The following is a 19,067-nucleotide window of genomic DNA, read 5'->3' as shown; positions in this document are numbered from 1 at the left end:
TATGCATGAGGCCCTGGGTTTGATTCCTCAGCACCACATAAGCAGAAAAAGCCGGAAGTGATGCTATGGCTCAAGTGGTAGAGAGCTCACCTTGAGCTGAAGAGCTAAGGGACAGCGCCCAGGCCCAGAGTTCAGGCCCCATGACTGGCAAAAAAAAAAAAAAAGAAAGAAAGAAAGAAGATATCAAACTACGAAAATGTCATAGAGTGCATATTACTAAGAGCAAGAAGACAGTCTAAAAAGGCTGCAATACTGTGTAATCCCAGTGAGATGGAATTGTGGGAAAGGGAAAGCTACAGAGCCCATAGAAGGCCAGGGGTTGTAGTGGAGAATGAGGAAGAGATGAATTCATGAAGCACAGGGATTGTTGGGGTAGCAAAGTTATTCTGCATGATACTTCCATAGTATCATGCATTTGTCCAGATCCATGAAGCCATTTAACACAGAGTGAACCCTAACATAGTCATGGACTTTACTTAATTATGTGGTTTGTTTTTTTTTTTTTTGGTCGGTCATGGGACTGAACTCTGGGCCTAGGCACTGTCCCTCAAGCTCTTCAGCTCAAGGCTAGCACTCTAGCACTTAAGCCACAGCACCATTTCTGGCTTTTTTCTGCTTATGTGGTGCTGAGGAATCAAACCCAGGGCTTCATGAATGTGAGGCAAGCACTCTACCACTGTTTACTTAATTATAACAACTCATTAATTAACACATACACCACATGAATATAAGTTATTACTACAAGGGAAAATGGGATAAAAGCAAAGGGTTCTATGAAAACTCCACTTTCTGTTTAGTTTTTCTATAAACCTAAAGGTACTCTAAAAAGTCTATTAGTCAAATTAAAAAAGAAAAAGTAAGTGAACAAAAGGAAAGGAAGAAGGGGCTGGGAAGGTGGCTCAGTGGTAGAGCGCTTGCCTTGCATGCCTGAGGCCCTGGGTTTGATTCCTCAGCACCACATAAGCAAAAAGAAAAAAGCCGGAAGTGGCGCTGTGGCTTAAGTGGTAGAGCACTAGCCTTGAGCTGAAGAATTGAGGGAAAGTGCCCAGGCCCAGAATTCAGGCTCCACAACCGACAAAAAATAAAAAAATAAAAAAAATAAATAAAAAGGAAAGGAAGAAATAAGCCAAATACTATCTTAAGATAGCAGCATGAACCATTACTATCATTAGTTCTGTATACATCAAAAGTACAGCTAATATGTTATATTTATATAAATATATTTATATATTATATACATAAATATTTATCTTATATATAACTATAAATATATAGTTATATGGTAGTATATATACTATATATATATAAAACGTATATACTAAATAACTGTAACTGTAGACTATACTGTATATGTATATATGTATATATGTATATATGTGTATATATGTGTATATACATATATATACATATGTATATACATATATACATATACAGTATATACATACAGTATATGTAGTAGTATATATAGTATATATATATACACAATATATACAGTATATATACTGTCATATATACACTATATATACTATATACTGTGTATAGTATATAAACTATAGTATATATGTATAGTTATATAGTCTAGTTATAGTTATATATGTAGGCTATATATAATTTCTTTCTGCTACTAACTTTGGGATTCCCCATTAGAAATACTGTGCAGTTTCTTTAGCATGGTGTGCAAGATTGTCATGGTTTCTCTCTTGCTGCCCAATTTTCCAACATCTCTGACCACTGCCGAGCTGTTGCAATTCTCTCTCTGCCCCTCTCTTCTATGCATATTTTGTTTGCGGTCTTTCAGACTTCTTTGCCTATGTTCTGCCCCTACTGTTACCCTCTGCCTATGTCTTCTTCTACTCTCTCCACCCAACAAACATCTACGCTTACTGCTACACCTTCCCATGAGAACTTGCTCACCTCCTCCTCCACTAAGCAAGCATAGTTCTTTATGCCCATTTTGTCAATATAAACATAGACCACCACACAATAAAGAATTGGGGGCAGAGACACCAGATGAAAGCAGATTTGAGGATTGGTCAGGCATTGAGATGTGACTGCAAGTTGTCATTGTGTAGGGATGGTTTTGTTGTTACCTGGTGTTGCTGGTTTGATTTATCTTTTGTAATTGTGAATTACTCAGGGTTTACAGTGGGTAGAAGAAAATGCTGAGCATCTGGTGCTGTCCAGTGTTGTGGTGCTGACTTAGGAAGATGTAGAAACCAATGGTTCTTCTCCTGGAGGTATGGGCCTCTGTTTTGGGGAGGGCAAGGGAGATGAGAATGATACATCCTTCTTCTTCTGTCCCTTAGAGGGCTTACAGCCATATCTTCCTCATGTGTTTGGAAACAACAAAAATTAGCTGTCTATCTGTGCACTTCTTTTTTATAAGATCTGCACACTCCTGTAGATCATTAATGACTCTAAGAAGAAACTAGTCATTAGATTTTTTTTTAAATTGTCAATGCATGGATATTAAACACCATTTGTGTTCTGGGGACCATGCCAGAAACAGGGTTCCTGTCCTCCATAGTTCTGTGTAACTAAAGTCCAACCTTGTGCCAATACAGCAGTCATACCATGAAGAGTACTGTTGTAGGCTACTAGGCCCACCCTATAACAGTACTGTAGATTGAAAGTTTTTTTTTAATTTTTGTTTTTGTTTTTGTCAGTCATGGGGCTTGAACTCTGGGCCTGGGCAATGTTCCTGTGCTCTTCAGCTCAAGGCTAACACTCTACCACTTGATCCACAGCACCACTTCCAGTTTTCTGGTGGTTAATTGGAGATAAGCGTCTCACAGTCTTTCCTGCCTAGGCTGGCTTTGAACCGTGATCTTCCTGAGTAGCTAGGAATACAGGCGTGAGCCACCAGTGCCTGGCTAGGCTGGAAGGTTTTCACCACAGATACTTATTTTCTCCCAGTTCTAGAAGCTGGGTGTCCCAGATCAAAGTTCAGCAAGGTCCAGTTTCTGATACAGGCTGTTCTTGGCTTCTAGATGTCTGTTCATGCTTTATCCTTTTGTGTCCTTTCTACCACAAAGAAAGGCTATAGGAAAGCTGAGGGAAGAAGGAAAAACAGATCTGTTTTTCCTTGTCTCTTATTTTCAAATACAGTCACAGGATTCAGGGCCTCAGCATATGGGTGGGGAGAGGGCACCGTTAACCCATGGCAGGAAGTGATCAAGAACTGCAGATGACAGATCTGAGTGAAGGATCATCTTGCCTTGGTAAAAGTGTGGCTGGCAGGCAAGACACTGAGTCTGAATTTGGCACGTGTGTATGTTTGTTTGCTAAGCAGTCTCAATTTGGAGGTTCTGGTGATCTAACAGAGCCAACCGAACCATTAAGTTATTGTCCTGCATAAGAGAAGGATATCTTTGCTGGGTGCGGTGGCTCATGCTTATAGTCCTAGCTACTTTGCCTGAGTTGGCCTGATTCCAGGCAAAGTTGATTCCAGGCCAACCCAAGAAAAGTTATGGAGATCCTATATCAAAAATTAAGACTAATGAGGTGGCACATGCCTGTAATCCCAGCTATGCTGGAGGTAGACTATGGTAGGAAGATTGCCATCTGAGGCCAGCTCCAAAAATACAAAAGCAGAACCAAACCTAGAGACCTTCTGAAAAAGTAAACCCAAGCAAAAATGGCTGGGGATGGGACTTGAGGCCCTTGAGTTCAAACCCTAACCCTCCCTCAAAAACAGATCTCTACCTTGCAAGCCTTCTGTCAGCCACAGCCTCCTTTATTCAGCCTGTGTGACTCTTACATCGGGAAGCAGCCGTGCCCAAGGGTAGCGTATTTTACCGGAGCTGCTGCTTTATGCCTCCTGCAAAAGTGACCATTTCAAAGATCCCATAATTGCCAGGGTGAGATGAGTTACTGTGCTTGAACTACCTGTTGCTTTGCCATTCAGAGTGTATGAAATGAATCAGAAGCTCGCTAAAGAGCCATGTCCCTGCCTGCCACTTCCTTCATTGAACAGCCTTCCCTCATGGCCACCAGGCTCTGAGAGTCAGCACAGGCCCTACTGTGGATAGTCTCCTGTTAATGCTTTGTTCCTGTGTAAATAGATCCTCTTAGAAGTAGAAAATACCTTCAGAAGGAGAAGGTAATAAACCATACCTTTCTTTCAACTTAGCCATTCTTGTTTGCATTTTACTTCTGGCATCCGGGCCCTGAGGATCGCTTATCAGTCGGCAAAAGAAGAGTTTCTCTTCCCTTCCCTTTTCTCCTCGCCCCCCTTTCTTTGGTGCTTGAAATCAATGGCTAGGTGCTGTCCCTTAGTTTTTTCACTCAAGGCTGGTACTCTACCACTTGGGCCACAGCTCCACTTCTGGCTTTTCAATGGTTAATTGGAGATAAAAGTCTTCTAATGTACATTTCCTCCCTAGGATGGCTTCAAACTGTGATCTTCAGAGCTTGACCTCCTGAGTAGCTGGATATGAGCCACTGAAGTTTGTTTAATGCAAAATAGGGATTAAGTCACTGTGGTCTCTATTACTTAGCCCAGTGATGAACATAGTCTTCTACTAGTGATTGCTTTTAGATGTTGTTTGCATCTTTCTGCCCTGCCTAAGCCAGAGTCCCAGCCTGTTGGTCACTTGATATAAGCCAGAGGAGGATTCCTGCACATTTCTTTGTTTAGTGCCGGCTCTGAGGTATGAACTCAGAGCCACCTGCGCTCACTTAACATCTTTTGCTCAAAGTTGGAGCTCTATCATTTGAGCCACACCTCCACTCTGCCCCCCACCTCCCGCCCATTTCCCTTTATAGCTGCTAACCCCAGTGGAATGGGGGCATACTTTAGGAAAGGAAGGTGGTGAGCAGGTTTGTATGGACAGAGTGAAGTTAGTTTCCCATCTCTAGGGCTCGTGAGGATTTTTGTCTTTTTTTTCTTTTCTTTTTAGAGACAAAATGGAAAACATGGGGCTACTGGCTCATCAGCACAAAACCTTTTTGTTTTTCTTCTTGTGATCTCTCCAGGGAAAAAGTTTCCCTTGCTTCAACAAGTGGGCTGGAAGGGCACCCTGTGGCACTTAGAGCTGCTGGTGTCAGCTGCTCAGCTTCTGCTCGGCTTGCCTTCCTAGTTTCCCGCTGCCCCCTCCACTGCAGAGACTGGAAGAGAGTCTGCCAGGCAGACTGGATTTACAAATGCCAGGGATGACCACTCTGCCAGAAGTACGGCTGCCCTCCCACATCCCACAATCCTTGTGTGGTCTTTGCCTGGGAGAGAGAGAGAGAGAGAGAGAGAGAGAGAGAGAGAGAGAGAGAGAGAGAGAGAGAGAGAGAGAGAGAGAGAGAGAGAGAGAGAGAGTGTGTGCGCTCACTGTACCCACAAAGCAAACATTTCCTTAATTGTTGATTATGAAAGAATTCATTACCTACTTCAGTCCTTTCTGCATCCTCTCTCTTACAATATACACATTTCACCTCTTTTTGCATTCCTGCTGACAGACTGTAAACTGCCTTTCTCCCACACCCAAGCATCCTTCAGAAATCTTCCACTCAGCCGTGCCTCTGTCCCAGACTCTTCACTCAGGGCAGTGTTACAGGTCCTGTGCTAGTGGGAAGGAGTGGTCCAGCCAGACCCGAAGACCCTACCCTTTCAGGAGGAGCAGTGCTGAGCAGACGGGCCAGCCACTTGCCAGCTGGATGTCTCAATAAGCTTTGAGATGGGCTGTGGGCCAGCATCGGCAGAGGCAGCTGAAGGGGGAAAGGCTGTGAGCGTTGTATCGTAAATCACTGCTGACCCACGGGGAGTGCCCGTCCTAGAAGCTAATGGCCTCGCCAGCAGAGAACTGACCAAAATTTTCAGAAAGAACATGATGTAAACCAGGGGGGATGGACTCCAAATGTGAGTAAAATCCCTCCCCAAGGTTTGGAGGAGTGGGAGAAGAGCTGAGCTGTCTCTTGGTTCTTGTGCGCTGTCTGGAGGATGAGAGGGTTGGGGGAGGGGGTGGGCTTGCATAATGCCTGGCTGGGGCATTTGTTTGAAGGGCTCAAGGTGACTGAATGTAGTGTTTTAGGATGTGGGCACCAGGAGACTTTGCTGCAAATAAATCCATGAGAAAACAGAAAATGCAAACCTTAAAGACCTTTTGCTGTTAACAGAAAACCTATGGCATCACAAACGAAGCAGCTGTGTGGAGCTGGCATTCATGAGGAGACAAAAGAATCGGCAGATTGGAGTGTGATGAAAATGGGGTGGGGTTGGGGGGCTGGGAGGAGATAGAGGAATCTGCCTTAGCAAAGGAAATCCCTTTCCACTGCAATGTGCTCATTGTGAGCTTGTGAGTTTCTGTCCTTTCTGGTCAAAGAATGGGCAGCATGTTTGTTGTTTAAGGTTTTCCTCCAGTGCATTGTGAGAATTAAGCATTGTAATCGATAGACATAGACAGAAGAAATCTCTCACTGCTACCAATAGGAAGTGTGTGTGTGTGTGTGTGTGTGTGTGTGTGTGTGTGTGTGTGTGTGTGTGTGTGTGTGTGTGTGTGTGTGTGTGTGTATGTGTATGTATGTGTGTATGTGTGCATGTGTGCGCGTGTGCCAGTATAGAGGCTTGAACTCAGGGCCTGGGTATTCTGGGTACTATTCCTTAGTTTAGTTTTGTTTTCAGCTTCTTGATGGTGAATTGGTGATTAAAGTCCCATAGACTTTTCCTGCTCAGGTTGGCTTCAAACTGTGATCCTTAAATCTCAAGCTCCTGAGTAGCTAGGATTATAGGTGGGAGCCACTGCCTACCCCCCACCTTGGAAATGTTTTCAGTGATAGCTATCTACTTGGAAGAGGAGGCTCAGATTTAATGAGGGAATGGGGCTATGTCAGCCAGGTTACCCAACAGGTTGGCAGTAGAATTCAGTTCACTGCTTGTGGACTAGTTAGCACTGTTGTATTCCTCCTCTTCTCTCCATTCATTGCCGGAGCAGGGTACCTCTATCCCTCTTGTCCTCCTGATTTGCTGACTCCTAGGCATTAGATGAGAAGCAAAGTATCTTCTCACTTGGAGGGACCAGGAAGTAACAGGAAGCTAGACCCCTCCCCTATTCCATGCCCACTGTGTGGGTGACTGTACCTCTGGGTGAGCGCTGGAAGCCCTAGCAGAGAGACTACTAAAATTGAAAAAGAGCTTGAGATGTCTAAGCACACAAGAGATGGTGTCAGCAGCCCATGGGAATGAGAAGCCTGGAATTTAGCTTCAGATCTTCTGGCAGTTTTCTGTACACTGGGGTGGGATGGAAAGGGGAACATGGGAGGGGGTGTGACCTGTCCCAGAAGCATTCAGTGTGTTGTGTGTGGTGGGATGGAGTAAGTAATTATAACTGAGAGACAGAAAATGATTGGACATTGCTAGCTAGCCAGCATTCTCTTACCATCAAAAACAAAAACAAGTGATACGGCAGAACTTGCAAAGAGCTGTTTAGCAATTGTAGTTGTCTGAATAAGACTATCTCAAGCCTGCAGCTCTGGCCATCAGAACTCGGGGCTTTGGTGTCTGTGTCTGAGAGGCTACATGTGTTGCAGGAGACAGGAAGGGGGGAGTGAAATGACTTAATCGGTTTTCCCAGAGCTGCACGGACCTGGCATCTTTTGCCGAGCCACTGGACTGCCACTGGAGTGGAGCTTGTGACCTCAGCTGATGGCCTGTGCAGAGGCTGCAGCAGAGATCCTAACCCTTAGAGCTGTGGAGTGGCATCTTAGTCATGTTGATGGATCTGTATGAACTGAACCATCATCCTTGTCACAAATGCCCAATGCAATCACAGTTACGGAATGGAATGGAGAAGGGGTATAGAGATAATAGATGAAGGGGAAGAATGTAGGGGTATGAGAGGAAGATCATTCAGGAAGTCAGGGCAGTGAGTATATATTTCCCTGCATTTGGGCCTGTATTTGGACAAACAGAGAAGAAACTCAGTGTAATTAGGTTGGGTATATTGCATATTATCTGAATTAAAAGAGACAGTAGACCCTATGTTGATAAAGACAAACCAATTCCATATGGATCACAGTGTGGACAACAGAAGGCTCAGCTGGACCAGTTATTTAGCATGGCTTTGTGAATTTCCAAAGGCATTCCTAGTTCCATTTCTCGATGCTCTGAGTTTCAGCTTTATTCTTTCATTGACCATTTGTGTGTGTGTGTGTGTGTGCCAGTCCTGGCGTTTGATCTCAGGGCCTAGGCACTGTCACTGGGCTTCTTCTGCTCAAGGCTAGCACTCTACCACTTGAGCCACAGCTCCACTTCCAGCTTTTTGGGGGTAGTTTATTGGAGATAAGAGTTTTACAGACTTCTTGCCTAGGCTGGCTTCAAACTGTGATCCTCAGATCTCAGCCTCCTGTGTAGACTGGCTTTTTGTGAGATGAAGAGCTTTCTCTTGTCTGAGTGTATACCTTAGTGATACAGTGCTTGCCTAGCATGTGGAAGGCCATGGGTTCAATTCCCTGAACTGAATATATATATATATATATATATATATATATATATGTATATATATATACACATACATTCATATATATATATGCATGTATTTCCAGTTAGCCTGTCGAACAGAAACTGAGCAGTTTACCAGTTCTTTCTCTCTTTTCTTGTTTTTGGTGTCTGCATTTTGGGCAGCAGATGGAGAACAAAAAGAAAAAAAAAGATAAACAAGTTGGCAGGGGGTAGGGAGATAAGAATTATCTCTAAACTCACAATATTTACATTTGGCCCCACTTTCCATAATGGAATACCATTTTTACTCCCACTGCAGTCCCGGGAGAGAATGTTCTAGATTGCTTCTATACAGGCATTTAACCTCAGTCCCTGCCCCTCAGCGTAGTTGACCATTTACGTGACTTGGTTGGACCCAATCTGGCTCAGGCCTTTCTAGCCATGTCCTGGCCTATTCCTTAGTCTTTAGAGATTGAAAGGTTGTTGAGTTGGCCTGGAATCAATGGAATCTTTCAGATCTTCAAATTAGAATATGTGCAAGGACATGATCAAGGTTGGAGGATGGTAAAATGGTATTCATTTGAGACAGCATTTTCTTTCCATTTGTGTACATTGGTATTTTTAACATGTACATCTTAAAAAGAAGTCCTTGTTCCTCTAGCAAAAGAGGATTAGATTGGTTTTTTGTTGTTGTTTTGTTTTTTGGGTCCAGTCGTGGGGCCTGAACTCTGGGCCTGGGCTCTGTCCCTCAGCTCTTCAGCTCAAGGTTAGCGCTCTACCACTTGAGCCACAGCACCACTTCCTGCTTTTGTCTTTTTGCTGATGTGGTGCTGAGGAATCGAACCCAGGGCGTCATGCATGCAAGGCAAGCGCTCTACCACTGAGCCACCTTCCCAGCCCCTAGATTATGTTTTAGAAGCAAGGTCTTGCTATGTACCCCAAGCTGGCCTTGAAACTTTCTCTGTAGCTCAGTCCTCTAGTTTCAAACACAGAGTCCTCCTACCTTAGCCTCCCTAATGCTGGGAATCGAGATGTGAGCTACATATGAGGCTTTAGAAAGTTCATTTGATCCTTTGGTGGAGGGAACAGCCTAACTTTGATACTGAGCATGACCTTCAATCAGGGCATGCTGTCTGATGGGTGGCTTCAGTGGCCCATTGATTTTCTTCCATTAAGCAAGGAAACTCCTTGCCACTTTCTTTCCAACATGGATGGTTTTAGCTAACTGGAACCAGGAGTCTGCCCAGGCCTGTGCCTACTACTCCCTGACCTGTTCCAGAACTCAGAAAACTATGCTGTTTATAGGCAGAAAGAATGAAGAGAATTACAGTACATGGTATAGAAAACCCCAAGGAGACACTCTACCAGTTAGGGCCTGGTTCACTCATATCCAACCCGCTTGGGGAATAGTCTGCATGTTAATCTTGCTATACCCACAAAATCCAGTGCAGAAGGCAGTGGGCTTCTCAGGTACACATCCCAGTCCCTGCTGTAGACAGGTGTATGAACTGGGAGGTATGGGTGGGGAGGTGGTTATATCCAGGCCTCTTCTACCCAGGACAGAAGTGCAGAGCCATGACTCTCAGGGAAGAGGGAGGATGGGAGGAGGGCTGGTACTTGCTACTCTTTCCATTCAGAAGTTATGTGGGGAGCATACGTCCGTGTCCTATTGCTCCAGTTTCTCTCCCCTGCAGCTTGCAACCAGCAGACTGCCCCGAACTGGAGGAAAGGCATGATCCACCTTGTATGGGGAGTAACACTGATGGCAGCTTTGCTTTTAACTATAGGTCCTGAAGATGGCCTAGTCATAAGGCACCTTCAATGACTGTGCGCATCGTTCCCCGGGCCAGCCAGCCTGGACCAGTGGCTTCGTGTTGAGCAGAAGGAACTTGGGCACCCGCTGAACCTCTTTCTGTGCTAATTCATGAGCCAGCAGGATGCGGTCGCTGCGCTGTCAGAACGCCTTCTCATAGCTGCGTACAAAGGCCAAGCAGAGAATGTGGTTCAGCTCATCAACAAGGGCGCCAAGGTAGCGGTTACCAAGGTAACGAGAGAAAAAAACAACACCCTGTACCCATTCTCCGGGAATAGTCTACCTCTGGCCCCATTGTCCAAAGCACTGTCATTTGGTTCAGCTTTTAAAGAATTTGGTTTTTAGTTCAGCGGTGGAGATTTGAGGAGAAAGAATTAAAAATACTTTCATTGCTATCTTTCGAATACACTAATTTGTCATTAGCATTGGATAGTCTAAAATCACAGTGTGGCTTTTTCTTCCCTACTTTTTTAGTCAAACAGATCTGTTGGGAGTTGGGTCACAAAAGCTTACTTGATAGAGGGTTGCTGGGCCAATATGCAATTGGGGAAGGGCTTCTCTGCAGGGTCTATCACCATCTATAAAGTGATGACCTAGACCCGACCAGATCACCCACCACCACGGATGGGCCCTGATTTCATGTGGGCCAGGGATGATGTGTGACAGGACATTGTTTATCCTCACCAGCAGTTAATACCAGGATAGGCAAGGGTGCATACTGGCCAAAGACACTTCTATAATATGGCCAAGAAAAGACAGGCTTGGTACAGTTAGGTGTTCAAGTTCACATACACTGTCAAAGATGGGAAACTTGTCATTCCCCAGTGTTGCTCTGAACACTGTTCACCATTCACTATTGCTCCTTCCTGCTTTGAAGAAAGAGGCTTGAGTAACTGCCCAGGTAGACAAGCACCTTGTAACATTGAACCCATGGAATGTGCCTCCAAGCCCTCTCCCTCCTGTGCAGACCACTACACAGAAATAGTACTACCTGGTAGCTCTTGACTCTGGGCTGGAGAGGGACTGTTCTCCTTTTGGGATACTCACGTGTGCTCTCTATATTGCTCAGTGGGGCTCTAGAGGGGAAAAAAAAAGCAGGAACATTTCAGGATTGCCAGGGAGCTCAACAGTGTTCTGCTTGTACACAGTTGTGTATAACTGAAGGGGAAGGGAGACTTCTCAGGCCTTCCTTTGTCTGCCCATAGTAGACCTAGGCAACAGGCAGTGGGTGAGCTCTCTAGTTAAAACACATGCTCACAGCTTTTAACTTTGCTTTTTCAGATTTTTAAATTTTTTTTTGCTACTGATTATTAGCATGCATTGGTTGTACAAGAGGGATTTCACTGTGACATTTCCACACATGTAAACAATGCATCCTGTTCAGCTCTCCACTTTTCCCCTTCTCTTTTTAAAAAATAAAAGCTTTATTAGAAGGATTACAGTTATATAAATCAGGCAGAGTACATTTCCTTTTGGACAATGTCACCCCTTCCCTGGATCTCTCCCAGTTTTTCCCTCCCATCCCACCCACCATTTGTATAGTTCATTTTCAATGTGGTGTCCAGTGAGTTTATTTTATTTGTTGCTCTTAGGGCATGAACTCTGGGCCTGGATACTGTCTCTGAGCTTCTAGTGCTCTGTCGCTTGAGCTGCAGATCCGCTTCCAGCCTTTTCTGTGATTAATTGGAGATGAGTCTCATGGATTCAGGCTCTGGTGGCTATGCCTGTAATCATAGCTATTCAGGAGGCTGAGATCTGAGGATCTTGGTTTGAAGTCAGCCTGGGCAGGAAAGTATAAGATTCTTATCCCCAATTAACCACCAGGAAACTGAAAGTGGTACAGTGGCTCAAAGTGGTGGAGCACTAGTCTTGAGCACAAAAGCTCAGGGACAGTGTTCATTCCTTGAGTTCAAGCCCCATGACCGGCAAAAAAAAAAGTCTCATGGACTTTCCTGCCCAGGCTGGCTTTGAACCATAGTCCTCACATCTCAGCCTCCTGAGCTGCTAGTTTGACAGGTGTGAGCCACCAGTACTCAGCTTAACTTTGCTTTTTGGCTAATTGTTCTAGTTGCTACTTGTCGGAGCCTCAGTTTCCTTATCTATGAGACAATAATAATGCCAACTTTCTAGGATTGTTCTAACAATAGTAACTTATTTAAGACAGCACAATGCCTCTTTAAAAACAGGCTTTATCTTTTGCTTTGGGATATGAAAGAGAAAAAAAAACTACCCCACAGCTCTATTGAGGTATGCTTTACATACCAAAGCCTGCTCATTTTCAATTGTACAATTCAATAATTTCTAGTATATGTAAAAAGTATATGCAGTCGTGATCACCACTGCTGTGGACTAAATTGTTTTCCTTCAAAGTTTGTAAATTAAAGCTGTAACCCCTAGCCAGGCATGGTGGTGCATACTTGTAATCCTAGTCCTTGAGAGATCAGCGCAGAAGGATGACAAAGTCAAGCCAGCCTCAGTACATAACAGGTTCCAGGCCAGTCATGAAGATGGGGCCCTCATGAAGAGATGAGTATCCTTAGAAACAGAGACACCATGAACCTTTACTCCATCATTCCTGAGATGTGAAGATAGATTCAGAGAAGGGCGTTGTCAGCAAGACCCAATCAGATTGGCACCCCGTTCTTCAACTTCTCCACCTCCAGAATTGTGAGAAACTAATTTCTGTTGTTTTGACAGCCTGAGAACCACATCTGAATTTTAGAATGCTATCATCCCAGTAAGAAACTTTACCCAGTAGCTATCACTGCCCATTTCCATTGCAGCTACTGGGAGCCATGAATCTACTTGCTGTCTCTGTCATTTTACCTTTTTTGAACATGGCCTATAAACAGAATTGTAAAAATACAGAAGTGTTTATTTCTGACTTCCTTTACTTAGCATAATATTTTCAAGGTTCATCCACTTGGTATTGTGGGGCAGTACTTCATGCTTTTTTATGGGTTACTACCAATACATTTTTATGCAAATAGAGTGGCCCTCCTTTCTCTGTTGGGGGATACATACATTCTAAGACCCCAATGGATTACGGAAGCTTCATTATAATACTAGTCCCCAATTGAGCTATGTTGTTTATACACACATACCTGTCTTGAAAGCATGATTTATAAGTTAGACACAATAAAGTAAGCAATAACCCATAATGAGATAGAATAATTGTGACAGTATACTGTGATAAAATTGCCAGGGTCACTATTTTTGTGCTTTAGGATCATTGTTAAGTGATGTGTTAGACAACCTGTATACTAGGGTACAGTGATGACTAAGATGGCAATCAAGGGACTTTTTGCTTTATTTATTTATTTATTTATTTATTTATTTATTTTTGTTGGTCATGGGGCTTGAACTCTGGGCCTGGGCACTGTCCCTCAGTGCTTCAGCTCAGGGTGAGCACTCTACCACTTGAGCCACAGCGCCACTTCCAGTTTTCTGAGTGGTTTATTGGAGATAAGAGTCTCACAGACTTTCCTGTCCAGGCTGGCTTTGAACTGCAATCCTCAGATTTCAGTCTTCTGAGTAGCTAGGATTACAGACTTGAGCCACAGTGCCTGGCTGCTTTAGTTTGCTTTTGTTAAGATCTTAATTTTTGACCCCTAGTGGCTTTGAATGGTGATCCTTTTACCTCTCCCTCAGGTATGGTGTGTACCACCATACTTAACCCTTTTCCCTTTCTTTTCCTAAGTATAATCTTCCCATTCCAAGAAATAGTTTTGTTTATCTTTGTAGAAATATATAAATATATATGTATACAAAATCAGATTTACTTAAAAATAGGCCTATGTTGTACCAAATAACCCTTTTACTTACTGTATTAATCTGAGAGATTGTTGAACATAGATCTAATTATTTGTTAAAACACCCCTGTGGTCTCCCATTATTTTGCATAGCTGCATATATTGTTATCCAGTCACTTCTGGGCAGTTGGATTGCCTACAAGTTTGTATTGTCTACTGCTATATGTTCTACAGTGGATATACAAATTGGGTAGATTTCTAGAACGAAAATCCCTAAAACAAACAAACAAAAAGTATTCCTCAAAAATTTAATGCTTCCTTCTAAAGGGCCACACTTTCCTTCCAGTTGAGTGGACCTTGGGGATGCAGGCCAGAGCCTGGAAAGAGAGGTACATGTCATGGTCCTGCTGCTGGTCTATTGATTTAAGCTTCTGGTTTCTAAGAATGTGTGGTGGGAAAAGAAGATGTGTTCAAGTCATTGGGCACATGAAAACTTTCACTAGAGAAAAGGTGTATACAGCATGTATCTTCCAAAGGACTCTATACATTTATTTTTTTTAAAGATTGACACTTTACGTCCTGTGCTGAAGCAATGGTTCTAATAAGAAGTACAAAGGCTGACGGCATTCCTTCTTGCTGTACACACACACACACACACACACACACACACACACACACACACACACACACACACACACACACACACACACACACACACACACACACACACACACACACACACACACACACACACACACACACACACACACACACACACACACACACACACACACACACACACACACACACACACACACACACACACACACACACACACCAATTTCCTTGCCGAAGGCACCTTCTGCTACCTGTTCTTCAGTTTTCCTGGAGATAGTGCATGCACAGACACGCAACCAGATGTAGCTCTCTATGTTTCTCCTTGTTAAGGCAAATTATAGGATGCTACACACACACTTCTTTGTTCTATTCAATAGCGTATGTTTCCGCCACTACTTGTTTATCTGATCATCTTTTGATGGACATTTAGGTCATATTCATGTAATGCTCTCACAAATTATGCCGTGGGGACCCATTTTGTTCTGAGATCTTATTGCATAGTGTGATCTATTTGTGGGATGAATTTCTCTAAGGGGTCATGCTGGGTCCAGATGTGTGTATGCATGTGCGCGGGGCCTCTTGTAATGACAGCTAGTGCCCAAATGCTCTGCATAGAAGCTGTGACAGTTTACACTCCTCCAACCATGTGTGAGGGGCCTGTTCAACACAGTCTACATGAACACTGTGAACCAGCCAGGTGCCAGTGGCTTATGCCTGTAATCTTAGCTACTCAGGAGGCTAAGATTAGAAAGGGTCATGATTCAAAGCCAACCCTGGGCAGACAAGTCTGAGAAACTCTTATCTCCAATTAGCCATCAAAAAGCCAGAAGTGAAGCTGTGGCTCAAGATGTAGACATCCGTATTGAGTGAAAAAGCCAAGCAAGTGCTTGAATTCAAGACCCAGTACAAGCACAAAAAAGAAAAAGAAAACTACTATGACCAATGGAACATCATCACTGTCTCCTTCTGATTAACTCTTCTTCCCTCTGTCCTTCTCCTCTTTCTAGCCTTCTCTTCAGGAACTCCTGTACTCCTGTGATTTCTGTTTGGCAGTTGTTCCTCTTCACTTCAGCCTGGGTCCCATAGACCTTCCTCTGGGTTGTGTTCTAGGGCCAGCTGCCTAGGAATTGGAGGGAGTGTCTGATGGATGGAGAGGAGGCTAATCTCACATCTGGAATCCCACAATCTGGCTAACATCTACCAAATCTACTGAATCTTCCCTTAGCATCATCATTGGTGATTGACAATTCAGAGTTGTTCAGCAGCTCAGACATAATGAAAGACTCAGAGACACCCTGAAAGCTCGATATCTGTGAAGGAACCTTCACAGATCATTTCTCTTGCACATTTGGTTCTTTTTTTTTCTTTCCTTTTTTTCTTATTAGTATATATTAACTGTGCAAAGGGATTTTATTATGATATTTTTTCATATTTGCATATAATGTACTTTGATCAAATTTACCTCCTCACCCATTTTTAGTGTCAACGTTTTGTTGGTAGTGGTTATGGGGTTTGAACTCAGGGCCTAGATGCTGTCCTTGAGTTTTTTTGCTCAAGGTTAGCGCTCTACCACTTTGAGCCACAATGCTACTTTTGGTTTCCTGGTGGCTAACTGGAGACAAGAGTCTCACAAACCTTCTTCCCCAGGTTTAAGAATTACAGTCCTCCCATCTCAGCCTCCTGAGTAGCAGCAGCTAGGATTACAGAACCACCAGTGCCCAGCTTAGTTTTAATTTTTAAATTATATTAAATATACCTAACAGCATATGATCTGGATCATAGTTAATTACTGCACAGTGTAGTGGCATTAAGTACATTCACAGAACTTTTTTCGTCTTCCCAAACTCTTAATGCTTTGAACACATTAGATACCAGCCCCACCCCCGCATTGTCCTTTCCCCAAAACCCCATGTAGCCAACATGTCACACTATCTCTAAGTACTTGCCATCCACTTAAAAATCTTTCACAATTTTTACTTACAAAGAAAGAGTCAGTAAATCACAATGACCTCCTCTGAGACCTGGCTGGGTCTGCGGCCTCCTTAAGCCGTGATGGAGTGATGCAATCCTACAAGGCACTTAGTACCTTGAAGAAAGGACTTTGTAGCTCTGATTAGTGTGATGACCATTTCCTTCCTGGACTCCATTGTCTGCAAAGGCTCACATCTTCTTGGAATTCCTTTGGGTCAGCAGTTCTCAGTATTGACTGAAAATGGGATCTCATGGAATGCCTAAAACAAACAAAAAAATCCTTTCTACCCAGACATGCACTCAAAAGCTCTGACCTGACTGGTTTGGGATGCAGCATCCAGGGGGAGAACCACAGAGTGCTGCAGCTACTTCTTCCAAGGTCTGAAAGCCTTGGGAGGTGGGGCTAGGACACTACCACCTCTGGGACACTGGACTGTGCCAGTGGTTACCATCTGGAAGTCATGGTGCTCTTTGTACAATAGCATGAACTCATGATATTCTGAATCTCATCATTGAAACTAATAACCAGTTTAGTAACAGGAAATAAAAGTCTCAGTTCTGAGCATGGATATATGCTGTGGGTTGTGTAGCTTGTCGACCAGACAGTGTACAGAAATAGTATTAGGTCAATAAGGTGAAAGGCTCAGTAAGTGTTCAGTTACCACATTGAGCTTGTGGACCAGAAAGGTGCTCAGGAGATGCTCTTTGGACAAAAGAGGAATGACCTTTGAGATCGAGAAGGAGTGAACATGGGGTGACTCTGATGTGTCTGGCACTATGGAAAGAAAACTGTATTTGAGGGCAGCAAGCCTTAGAACTTCAGGAACGGACTTCAGAACCCGTTCCAAGCTTTTTAGTTCTCTCTCCGGCCTGTTCCCTGCCCACAGGGATTTCCTTCTTCCAGCCCTTGTTCTGATACAATGAAATGATTATCCAGAGAGGAGGGAGCTTTCACAGCTACCCAGTTGCCCCCTGGGTCTCTGCTTGGAGCTGGGGCAGATGGCCTGCTAGTGAATCCTATGAATGTCTCTCCATAGTTTTCCTTCTCATTCCTGTTTCTCTTCAGCTGTCATGATTTGGGTTTCAGAAATTAAATGAAGCCAGGAGCGTGTTTAGAGAATGAAAATTCTTTTTCCAGCAGGCCTGTGGGTTTGTCTCCACTGAGAGTTGGCTACTGGATGTTTAGGTTGTTCTAAATCAGCGACGTGGGGTACATGGTTAAGTGGGTGGCCACTGTGCTGCTCTGCTTTTTTTTTAGCCTGTTTCTGTTGAATTGAGCAATGTGGGAAACAGATCTACCGTGATCAAGTGACATTTATTCCAATTTTGGTGTCTCGCTAAGTCCACTGTAATCTGCACATCAACAGGTCCTTGAGACCAGGCAAGTGTAACAATATCACAAAATGCTCTGTAAGTGTGGCTTGTACGGCAGATTCAGTTCCTGGCAAGGGCTCCTCTGGATTATAAATGGCACCTTTTCTCTGTGTTCTGTTGTGGTGGAGAGGAAAGAATGGAGAGAGAAGGGCTCTCCCTCCCTCTCCTCCGTCTAATAAGGATGTTCATGGGAGGCCCATGCTCAGGACTTCATCTAGACCTAAATACCTCCCAAGGACCCCATCTTCAAGTACTATTACACTGAAGCTTAGAGCTTTAACATATGAATTTGTGCTGGGGAGAGGGGGCAGGCCCAAACATTTGGTCCATCGGTAATGGACTAACAAAAAAGATAGCGATTGTCTCTCAATAAGCTCCAGATGCCACATTTAGATTCAACTAACCAAGATCAAAAATATTTGATCTAGGCCCCTCTTGGGTCCTAGAAATTTTCTTCATAAATGAGACTTAGAGTCAGAAGCAATAATTATGCTTCACTTATTTTCAGTTACTTTTGGTGTGCTGAGATTTGGATTTAGAGCCTCATGCTTGCTGGGCAGGCACTGTATTATTTGTGCCATGTCTCCAGCCGTTCCCTCATTTTTCTCCAACTTTCCCTCCCTCGCAACCACCCCAAGTTGTACTGATCATTTCCAACATACTGTCTTGTGTATATTGCTGTTGTACCACTCTCTAAACAAGAGTATACCAACTGTTGTTATAACATTTAAATTATGTGGTATAATAAAACTCATCTAGAGATGATTCACAGTGTAAAGGATGTATGGATAGATTATGGGCAAAGCTCTATTCCATTTTATATCAGAGACTTTAGCATCTCTGGATTTTGGTATCTAACTTCTCATAGGGAAGGATCATATTAACAAATGTACAAATAGCATTTGACAAAATCCAGCACTCATGAGTGTTAAGAACTTAGAGCAAGGGCTGGGAAGGTGGCTCAGTGGTAGAGCGCTTGCCTTGCATGCATGAGGCCCTGGGTTCGATTCCTCACCTCCACATATACAAAAAGAAAAAAGCTGGAAGTGGTGCTGTGGCTCAAGTGGTAGAGTGCTAGCACTGAGCTGAAGAGCTAAGGGACAGCGCCCAAACC

At 43.6% G+C, this 19,067-nt stretch overlaps 1 protein-coding gene across 4 annotated transcripts in view; it reads left to right on the top strand.

Moving 5' to 3' along the window:
- Ankrd6 (ankyrin repeat domain 6) overlaps positions 1 to 19,067 on the top strand; it is a 158,298-nt gene that overhangs the window by 92,422 nt on the left and 46,809 nt on the right. For 3 of the 4 annotated variants that reach the window (XM_070010855.1, XM_070010857.1, XM_070010853.1), the window contains exons 1-2: positions 5,524 to 5,848; positions 10,213 to 10,469. In XM_070010855.1, the coding sequence (XP_069866956.1) occupies positions 10,350 to 10,469 (120 nt within the window). In that variant the 5' untranslated portion in view covers positions 5,524 to 5,848; positions 10,213 to 10,349. Of the gene's footprint in view, positions 1 to 5,523; positions 5,849 to 10,212; positions 10,470 to 19,067 lie in introns of those variants that run through there. The other variant, XM_070010854.1, reaches the window with a different exon arrangement.

This window comes from Dipodomys merriami, unplaced genomic scaffold (genome assembly GCF_024711535.1).
Source record: "Dipodomys merriami isolate MVZ:Mamm:240054 unplaced genomic scaffold, mDipMer1.0.p SCAF_8, whole genome shotgun sequence".
Taxonomy (NCBI): Eukaryota; Metazoa; Chordata; class Mammalia; order Rodentia; family Heteromyidae; genus Dipodomys; species Dipodomys merriami.
The sequence above is the reverse complement of the archived record's forward strand: the minus strand, read 5'-3'. Positions and strand labels throughout refer to the sequence as shown.